The sequence below is a fragment of the Pholis gunnellus genome (genome assembly GCF_910591455.1).
Source record: "Pholis gunnellus genome assembly, chromosome: 3".
In the NCBI taxonomy this organism is placed as follows: Eukaryota; Metazoa; Chordata; class Actinopteri; order Perciformes; family Pholidae; genus Pholis; species Pholis gunnellus.
This window is the reverse complement of record NC_136529.1, coordinates 28,234,606-28,245,861: the sequence shown is the minus strand read 5'-3', so window position 1 is coordinate 28,245,861 and position 11,256 is coordinate 28,234,606. Positions and strand designations below refer to the sequence as shown.

The following is an 11,256-nucleotide window of genomic DNA, read 5'->3' as shown; positions in this document are numbered from 1 at the left end:
TCCCGCTCAGGATGCTCTGCGTTGCCTTCAGACCCCAAAAAGAAATATGGCTGAAGTCTGTTTTTACGTGTTTTCTGATGAGCAAGTGAACGACACAGACGCATCGTTGAAACTAAAAACCGACAGTCACAGAGAAAATAAAAGAAGTGTAGTTCTAATAAAGGGTTAACTAGCACTGCATCAATCGGCGGCATGTTTTATCTCATTAACTGCAGGTTGTCTTCAGACGATACGTTTTTATATTGATTTATTGGTTTCTGGTCATTTCAGTGACAAAAAAAATAATGATGAAGCAATATTGAGAAAACAATAATGTGACTTTGATCATTTATTTAAATTGTTTAAACTGTTCTCGGCCACAAAAAATAATGTAATTGAAACTAAAAGCTTCTGACTTTATTTGAATTCATAAAAGAATTCTTGGACCCCGAAAAACAAAACGTAAAAAAAACTTCTTTAATCAAAGCAATAACAGATCATTTAATTTATTCAGTTATTTGTATTTTCAGAGTTTTAAATGACAATAACTTTGTAGCGTTTTCTAAAAGTGTACTTGGTGAAACGCACAGTTTGCATTTCAAAATATCACTTGTTTGAAAATGTTAAATGACTTTTCAGACGGATGGATTGTGTTTTTGTTTGTTTTCCTTGAAGCCGTCATGTTACATGTCATGTAACATGTCGTGTAACATGTCGTGTAACATGACGTGTAACATGACGTGTAACATGTCGTGTAACATGTCGTGTAACATGACGTGTAACATGATGTGTAACATGTCGTGTTACATGACGTGTAACACATGTTGTATAAATACTTTGTCAAGCAGATCGCAGATTGTAAAGAAGAATAACTCAAATGTGTGCTGGTTGGAAAAACCTGTGACATCTGGTTGTTGGGCAACCATGTAAGTTTTATATTTGTAAAAATAACAACTTATTTTAACAATTTTAAATTTTTTTAATGGAGGGCTGTTCTCACATCTCACTCTGTAGAGAATTAAGAGTTTTGTACATAATGGTGTAAAGTGAAATGACGGCTCAGATATGAGGATGTACAATAATTATTTTGCTATTACGACCGATGTCTAAATACAGAGATATGAATCAGAACATTATGCTTATTTATCTGTCCTAGAATAATTGCAATGTTGTTGAGACAAGTTGACATTTTGAATTTGTAGTTTTTTTTGTTGTCAGACACTGAAAATGTTACATTTTAACATTAATAAAATGTCATTTTAATGTATAATGTAATTAAGAGGCCCAGATAACGTGGATATTGGACAATTGAACAGAACCACGGATTATGATTTAAAATGTCGGTTCATGTCAACTCGGGAACGGTTTCAGTAAATTAAAGAATTAAAAAGTGTGTATTTAAAGGTGGAGCTAACTTTAATAACTTTATTTACTGCCGGGTAGCTTGTTAGTTTATCCCCAGAAATCTATAAAGTTAATCTATAATAATACATCATCATTTATTATATTTTGCAAACTAAGTAAATAAATTGAATTGGTATTGAATAAATGTAGAGGACTGAAAATAAAATCGTTTCCCTCTGAATTGTAGTGTAAAGTATGAAGAAAAGTAAAGTACAAGTACCTTGAAATTGTACTCAAGTACAGTACTTGGGTAAATTTCTTAGTAAGTTTCCAGATGAAATGTTTGCCAGCTGTGAAACTAACAGCTTAATCCATCTATTTATATCTATCTAAATATATATCCATATATAGATATCTGTGTTGCTAAGTTAGCATGTGGCTATCTTCAACATTTAACAATACTCTCAAGACCTTTTTCTGTCGAGATATTTGGGCCCGTCGTTGCATTAAAATGAGACACTACAAATTCAAAATGTCAACATCCGCTAACACAAGCTCCTTATGTTGCATAACTACACACATTTAGCTCCATTGACTCTCACTGTCACCATGTAACCACTACTCTAAACCACTCCGACGGCCGGAAGGACCACAGGTTTAATAAACAGTGTTGATCAGAAGCGTGTTTTTCACATGATGGCCTACAGGTTTGTTTCTTTTGTTTGTAAACCAATTAAAAGATGATTATGATAATTATCAGAGTTGTATATTAACTTTATTGTGACTGGGAACCCTGACGTTGTTTGTTTGCTTCGACCGCGGTGGTTCTTCTTGACATTAAACAGAAAGCTTCAATTTTAGTGTATTTTCTTGTCTGTTTTTCAACATAGAACACGGGGGGGGGGGGGGTCCACCGGATGAATGTGAGTCCAATATTCTCTCTTTTAGCTCCGCTTTTGGTCTCCAGATATCCGTCTCTTCGGCTGCTAAATGCTCCTCTATGTTCAACAGCTAGTTTCTCTGTCTGTCTGCTGCTGAGCAGGTAGCGTACCGTCTCTTTACAGATTGATCTCAGCCAAAAAACGATGCCAATATATAGATAGCAACCTGTCAATCACAAGGTGAATATCACTCTAAATCAGGGGTGTCAAACATACGGCCCGCGGGCCGGATCCGGCCCGCCACGTCATTTTATGTGGCCCGCGAATCCGCCAGCAAAAAAAAAAAATGTAAAAGTCGGACAATTTACAAATATCCGTTGTATCGCGCAAGGCGGAGCTCCTCCCCGATCCGCACGCGCCGCGCACACCTCCACCAGCGTATGTGGCAGCAGCAGCAGCAGCAGCAGCCCCCCTCCCCGCCGACGAAGAAGGAGCAGCACCCCCCCCCCCCCCGACAACCGGCCCTTTGGGGGCAACCATGATGCTGATGTGGCCCCAGAGCGACAATGAGTTTGACACCCCTGCTCTAAATGGACCATAATTCACTAAATGAACATCATGCTGTATTGAAGAAGACTTGAAACTAGAGATTGAGACCATAAACTCATGTTTACAATGTTTACTGAGGTAATAAATCAAGAGAGAAGTAGTCATTTTCTCATAGACTTCTATACAACCAGAGGAGTCGCCCCCTGGTGGACATTAGAGAGAATGCAGCGTTAAGGTTTACAGTTTAAGGTATATTTGCTTTTAACTACAGACGTGACCACGTAATCAAAAGCTATGTTATGTAAACGTGTTTAAAAATGCGTTTAGAGCAAAGTCTGGGAATTAGAATGAGTTTTTTAAGGAATATAATGTAATTAAGTGTAATAAAATGTTAAAAAACTGGTAAATAAAAATAAAATAAAAACAGTATTGAAGACTTATTGTATTCCAAATGCTGTAACAGACTCCATCGTATCATGAGACTCAAATTGAACCAGAATGTGAGTGAACATGGAAATTATTTGAACCCCTGATGAAGACAATATCCATCTTCTATACGAATAAACTTATTTCCACAAATGGTGAACTGTTCCTCGATGGCCCAGCTGCTGCTTATATAAAATGTACAATCAGTAACGATATGGTGTCAGCCATCTCTTTATTGTTTTATAATAACGTGAAAAATGGAGGAAGCAAATACATGTTAAACGAGAACATCAAGTGAAGCGTGTCAGTTAAATTTAAAGTGTAATCACACAGGGATCGTTACTGAGACGAGTTTGTCATAATGTCATCACGTACTTTTAATAAAAATCTGTAGTAGTTTGAATTTCATTTATGATTAATCGTTGTTTGATTGATTATTGTGAATTCTTCATTATCGAATGAAGAACAGAGGACGCAGCTTTTCGTACACGTGGTGTGTTTCATTAAAGCTGCCCTCTCTTACTCTCCCTGACGTTGTAAAACCTCCTGGTCTTCTTCCCTCCCTTTGGTCGACGCCCCTTCTTTCCCCTGCTGTTGCTGATTGGCCATTTCCCCTGCAACTCAAAGGTGTCCTCCAATAGTGTTTGTCCTCTGGGGGAGTAGCTGATGTAGGACCAGGAGAGGGCGGAGCCTCCGTACGGCCTAAAAACAACGAAACAAATGGTGGATTTATAAGAAGTTTATAAAAAACATGAATATAATGACGATAAAATAACTTCAACTACAGCAACTATTATTATCGTTTCATATATGAAAGGACATTTAATGATAAAATAACATTGCTGTACCAACAGCTACTTTCGAGTCCCGAAAAAACTAAAACTCACAGAGAAACGGCGACAGACGTGGATCAAAAACCTCTGAAGTCTGGAGGAGCGGAGTAATTCCGCTAACTACATAGCTAGCTTTTGTTTTTAGCGATGCTAGCGGGGGAAAGCTAGACATCTATCTTCCCGGGAGATTTGTTTTTAGCGATGCTAGCTAACCGGGAAAAAACAACAAAACGGCAGTCGTTCAATGCTACTTTGGTTCCGAGGTCGTAGACCCGACCGCTCACGAAATAGTTTTTTAGATTCTTTCAGACGCTTGTACGCCTTCAGCTGGCGAGCCGCGTAGGAGGAGGTCTGGAGGACGAGGTCATTTGTAACGTCGATGGCCTCCACACCATCACATCCAATATGTGTTTCTATTTTCTGGCGATAACTGCTGCGCGCAGGTTCAACCAACCCTTTTATGTATTCACTGTCCTCCATTTCCAATTCGCACATTATATATATAGGTTGTTCACTTCCTGCCCTCCATCTGAATTCTGCGCGTCATAATAGTCACGTGGTGAGAAACAAGCCACATAGAGAAAGCTCATATATTTCAAAACTGGACACACACACACACACACACACACACACACACACACACTTACGCGTAGACGCCGCTGGTCATGTAGTTGAAGACTTCTCTGTAGCTGAGAGGATAATCCCAAATCTGGACGTCTGTCAACTGACCGTCAAAACCTGAAAAATCCATCACAGGCTCACCTGACCAGACATACTGAACACACACACACACACACACACACACACACACACACACACACACACACACACACAGAAGACAGATAATATTAGAGACAATAATGAAGAATAAAGATGATCCAATATTATTATTGTCAAGTGATTTTTTATTGTAGTGAGAACTTAATGTAAAAAACTGCAGTTCACAAACCAATGGGTGACGCCGCGACGACTACCTCCACTTCTTATTTACAGTCTACGGGCTGAAGCTACAAAAATGCAAAACAAGTACATTTTGCTCCAGTATGCGCTGCTTTGTTCTCACCTGAAGAGGCAGTATCTTCCTGACGCTGATGTTTGAGCCACTAAACACCTGGGCCACATTCTTCACGGAGTCCACAGTGAAGCAGACTCTGTTCCAGATGTCCGGTTCCATGTTTGTCCAGAACCTTATGTTAGGTTGAAAGTACAGGCTGAAGTAACTGTAGCTTGTAAAGGTCAGCTTATACCCACCATTACCGACACCAAGCTGCAGAGGGGTGCTGGATGGACTGAGTGTGAAGAGTGAGGAGACGTCTTCGGCCAGGTAACGCAGACACACAGACACACCTATAGGAGTCACATGGGCATTAATATTTAAATATAAATGTTTTATTGTTATGTTGATACAAAATGTTTCCTTCAGTTAGCTTTGATTAGCTTCCTGCCGACCCAAAACAACCACAAAGAGACAAAAATACACAAAACAACCACAAAGACACACAAAACAACCATAATAAGACACAAAACAACCACAAAGACACAAAACGACTACAACAAGACAGAAAACCACAAATACACAAAAAACAATGACAGAAACATGAAACATCAACTTAGATCTCTGGTGCTGATAACTTACGGCTGTAGCAGATAATCTGTATCTTTAAATACTTTTAACAATGCTTGCTAATTGTCTAGTTTCGTCTTTATATACTTGCGCGACTTCAATCCTTATTTTGTTTTGCTACATTTTGCTTGGAAAAAAATCCATGAAAGAAATCTTGAATTATTCCTGAAAATAAATGAATAAAGTTTTGTGGTCATATTAGCTAGCCTTTTATTTTACAGGTTTTTGGGTCTGAAGGAAATAGTTAATGGATTTTCTCTGTAAAAAAAGAAAAAATAGCATTGAATCAGTATGAACTGACAGTATGACAAAAAATATATAGTATAATAAATATGATGATTTAGTTAAATTACTCTTTCAGTCTTTCTCAGAAATCACTTAATGCAGCTTCAATCTGCAAAACGTAATGAAGAACATCCTAAACAAACAAGCATGTAAATGAGTTAATTTAATAACACCACTTCCTGTCAGGAGAACATGAGAGCAAACCTGTCCGTTAAAGTAACATTTTGGTTTTAATAACCCGACACTGATGTTTCTGTTTGGTTATGTGGTTTGTGAATGTACTCACCTCTAGTCACAGGTGCTGTGGTCCAGGGATCGGTGGTGGTGGTGGTCCGGGGGGGAGGGGTGGTGGTGGTCCGGGGGGGAGGGGTGGTGGTGGTCCGGGGGGGAGGGGTGGTGGTGCGTTCGGTGGTCCAGGGTCGGGTGGTGGTGTAGTATGGTCGGGTGGTGGTGTAGTAAGGTCGGGTGGTGGTGTAGTACGGACGGGTGGTGGTTGAGGAGGAAGGATAATAGGGTGGATAGAAGGATATTCCTCCTCTATCACGAGACAAAGTGAACATCTTCCCGTTTAAACTTAGTCCAGATGTTCCTACAAGAAGAAAGAGGAAAAGAAACCACACAAACATGTTGGCAGCATTATATTAAATCTCCTTTTCACTCATGCGCCCTCACACAGTGAGTGCAGTACATCGTGTTAATGTTTGTCTCATTAAATCATGAGAGGATAAGTTTGGTGATGGACTACAATACAACAACGTGTTAGTCCGTCTCTCCACCTTTCCTGTAAATGTTCAAAAAAACGGATCACAAATATTAAGTCAGTTCTTAAAGAAATCAAACGTCCCTCAAACCAGGCTGTTCATACAGCGTTCACACTCTAAAAACTGTGATTGTGGTTAATTCATAATTAGAAAATAAATAGTAGAAACCGTTACATAATAAAAAACACTATGCACAGTTTGGAATTAGACTGAGCTGAATTCATCACATTTTAATAATTTCATAATTACACTCTACTTAGTTTTGTTTGATGAGTTTCTACAACAATGGAATAATCAGAACACGGGAAACAAACAAGTAGTGTCGGGAGTGGATGAGGGAAACTGAACTGGAAAACTGGACTTGGAAAACAAAAACAAGATTTTCCAAAGATATATTTACTGCCGAGGTTTTTTGTGTTTAATTATTTTTGAACGCATTCTCCATCATCGTGTTTTTAGTCCACATACTATTTATTTCCAGGGTGAAAACATTACATATTAATTCAATTATTTAAAGGTCCACTACGCAGGATCTGGCGACATCTAGTGGTAAGATTGCAGATTGTGCTAATAAGCGTGTAGGGAGAAGAATTATGGTCGAAAACACAAATATCCCTGTGAAGTGAGTGCTTGGTTTGTCCGTTCTGGGCTACTGTAGAAACACGGCCCCCTAGAAACAAACCGCTCATTCTAATCTCACGAAAACACAACGGTCTTTATTTGCAGGTGATTATACACTAAAGTAAACAAAGTTATTGATATCATAATCAATTTCTGCCAATAGATCCCGCTAAATGCTCCACCCTGCACCTTTAAATGACACATGAAAACGTGCTGAGAGCTCAGAAGTGTAGAACTGGGTCACAGCTTCGGTCTCACCGAGACAAAAACAAACAAGGAAGTTTGTGCTTTGATGCTGAACCTGAACCAGCGTTTGTTTCCTGTTTCCCAACACACGCACACACACACACACACACCTACACACACACACACACACACACACACACACACACACACACACACACACACACACACACACACACACACACACACACAGACACTGACATACGCACACCCACATTGTTTAAATATCTCAAATAACTTAAATGCAAGTTATACAAATAAAACTAAATCAAACTTAGACGACACCTTTATTCAGAGGAACTCACACTGTGCAACATGTCCAACAGTGAAAAAACACGGAATATTAATTAATTTAACTGTGTGTGTGTGTGTGTGTGTGTGTGTGTTTTACCCATCTTGTGAGGACATACATCTGTTAACACAGTCACATTGTGGGGACTTACCTTTCTTGTGGGGACAAAATGCACATTCTTATCCACATCCTTATTACATAATTCATCCTATTTTAGGGTGAAGACTTGGCTTAAGGTGAGTGTAAGTGTTTTAGTTTGTTCTGGTAAACAAGGAAATAAATGTCAAACAATGTAATGTCCCCAAAAGTCATTAAAAAACCAAAGTGTGTGCATGTGTGTGTTGGTACCTGTTGTTGGCCATGTCGTAGCTGTGACAGCCAAAGCTGACATCACCGCCATCACAATGGGGACGTAAAGCGGCCCGCTCTTCATCTTCATCCTCATCCTCACCCGGCTGACCAGAGTGTCTGCAGTGAAGCGTCTCTGTGTCCTCGCTGTGAGGATGTGGTTCTTTACTGCGTGTCGTCCCCTTTTGAACGAGCTGCAGCTCAAACAAACACTTTCATTTCCTGGTTCAGACGCCAGGAGCTGAGTTTCATTTCTGCAGACAGAAACTCCCCTTTAGTTCAGTCCGTCCGCTGCTCTCCTCCTGTTGAGCTCATCTCGGCCTCTCATTCAGATCTACTCAACTTCTGTACCATTGTGTGGCGCTTAAAAATTGTGTGGCGCTTAATACTGCACAACATTTATTTGATAACTTTAGTTACTAAACAAATTCAGATTATTAATACAAAATATGATCAACAAATAAATGATGTATTAATATTATAGGTTTAATTAATATATATAAAGTTACTAAAATGTCCTTTACCAGCTGCAGAAATAAACAACGCAGTCGAATGCGTCAATAATTATAATACAATAATAATACAATACATTTATCTATTAATGAACATGTATTTAAATGTAATATGTATTTATTAATATTTTATTATTATTATTATTATTATTATTATCATATTGTAATCTAATAATAAAAAATATTGGATTATCAGTATATCAATATATATTTTATTCTGAAATAGAGCAAAAAATTGTTCTCAGATCATTTAAGATCTGAGTACTTCCTCTACTGCGTGTAGGAGAGGAGTATATATTGATTAGATGACTTATCGATACCACCGGCTGTGTTTTGACCTTTGACCCTCAGACCCTCCACGTTATGTTCCGTGAAGCCGCTGGCTGCTTCAAAATAAAAGTGCTCCTGTGTTTCGCTGAGTGCTTTTATTATGAAGAAGCTGCAGTATCATTTGTGTAACAAAGTTAGTGTGGACTAGATTTAAAAAAAAAATACAGTAGTGGAATGTTACTAAGTACATTAGTGCTGTACTTAAGTTTAAATACAAAGTATTTCTTGAGTATTTTAATTGCATGCAACTACTTCATGCCACTGAATCCCAAATATTAGACTTTGTACTCCACTACATTTGTCTTTACAGATCATCCCCTTCCATGTATTTTCTATTTTAGTGAATTGTTTTTCAAATCAAACAAACAACAAAAAACGATCCGCCAGTAAACCAGAGAAGGTTTCGCAATAGTCGGCTCGGTGTTATAGAGTATTGCACAATCACTGCTGTTATAATCTACGTGGAGGAAACCAGCTCGTCCAGAATGACGGACCACGTGATGATGATGTCTCGCTCTGCTGTGACTTCCCTGAACCACAAACACACCACAGTGTGTGTGACAGCTGTAGTTCCTCTCTGTGAGGTCCAGTATAAAGACATTCATCTCAATGTATAATAAAACACTAATATAAGGATTCAGTGTTTTCTTCAGTCCTTGTGCTGTTGAGAGGGCGCTGAAACAGCTTTTAGACTTTCATGATGCAACATTAATTGTGCAGAAAATATAATATAATTGTGAGAAAAAATATAAACTGATAAAACTTGCAGACACTTTGCTGTGGAGGTTTGAGATGGTTTTGTTAATGACGTCCTGTTTTCGGCGCTGTGTGTGTGTGTGTGTGTGTGTGTGTGTGTGTGTGTGTGTGTGTGTAGCCTACTTCTCTTTTCACACACACACAATATACAAACCGCTGCTAACCAGAACTAAGGTTAGCAGTATATTAACAACTCGCTGAGTCAATAAGTCTCAGTCTCTCGGTTCATTAAAAAGCCTCATTTCACAGGTGGGTCGAGCGTTTTTTCATCGGCCGGGACAAAGTGTGTGATAATCTGATTAAACACACGTTTGTTCAGGAATATGCACCATGTCGTCATGGTAACAGCTGACTTATTAAAGCTAGAGTTTGCTAAAACTGTAGTTTAACATTCAACAAGTCTTCCAAAAGCAAACCACACAACATGTAGTTTGTTGCTGTGACGCGCAACGAATCAGCAGGACGACGTCATGTGTCCGCGGCCTTCAAACTAAAAATAAAAATAAAAAAATAAATAAATCTGGCACAGCTACGGTTAAGTCTGTATTCAACTATTTATTAACCAGCTGCTGTTGGTTTGTTTTACAGTTTTTGTACTAAAAAGAGATTTAAACTGTTTGTTTTATTGTTTTATGGTCCTTTGTCTATTAACCACATCTTTGTGTTTATTGTCTTGTGTTCAAATGTGCTTTATAAATGAATCTGGATCGCAAATGTCAAACATTTCATTTAAAATGTGGTCATGCACAAACTTTACTGAGTTAGAGTTGGTTCAAATAAACCATTGTTGACCTTCGTCTGGAAACCACCTGGATAATGACGTCACAGCACTTCCTCTTTTGCTCGCAGCACGAGAAGTTACGATTGTCACGTGATAACAATAAAACAAATGCTGACAAGTCAAGTTTATCTATACAGCACGTTTCATACGACAGGAGTAGAATCAAAGGCAAGATATATATATATATATATATATATATATATATATATATATATATATATATACATCTATCTCACACACAACAGGTTCGCTTGATCTATAGACAGACGGACTCAGGCGGGTGGAGTTAGTGCTTTTATTTATCACTGAAAAGCCTTTTTTTATTATTTATGACACTGAAACAATTATCACTGAAACATATTTACAGTTCAACGTCATCGTTCCCGTTTATTCCTGCGTCAGTAAAGTGCAGCTTCTTCACCTGTTTCACCAGTAACCGTTGATTTAGGCTTTTCAGAAACATCCTCTTCATCGTCCACCACAGGAGGCTGTGACCTCTGACCTCTGACCTCTGACCTCTGATACAAGATTAATGAATAAAATCTGTGACAACAGAAAGCGATCCCAAACAAATGACACGGATAAACCTTTACTTTTGTAAAAGCACAAACATTAAAGGAGCAACACGCCGACTCAGCTGATTATTTGGTTAAGTGTTAAAAATGTTAATTTTCTTCAACCAGCGAATCAG

At 38.5% G+C, this 11,256-nt stretch overlaps 1 protein-coding gene across 1 annotated transcript; it reads right to left on the bottom strand.

The window, feature by feature from the left end:
* Nucleotides 1-3,394: 3,394 nt before the first annotated feature.
* Nucleotides 3,395-8,381, bottom strand: LOC306715736 (uncharacterized protein). The gene is made up of 5 exons (XM_079186196.1): nt 8,187-8,381; nt 6,208-6,510; nt 5,076-5,359; nt 4,660-4,787; nt 3,395-3,881 (listed from the first exon to the last, which is right to left on the bottom strand). The coding sequence occupies exons 1-5, from the start codon at nt 8,281-8,283 to the stop codon at nt 3,683-3,685; spliced, it is 1,011 nt and encodes a 336-aa protein (XP_079042322.1). The 5' UTR covers nt 8,284-8,381; the 3' UTR covers nt 3,395-3,682.
* Nucleotides 8,382-11,256: the final 2,875 nt, after the last annotated feature.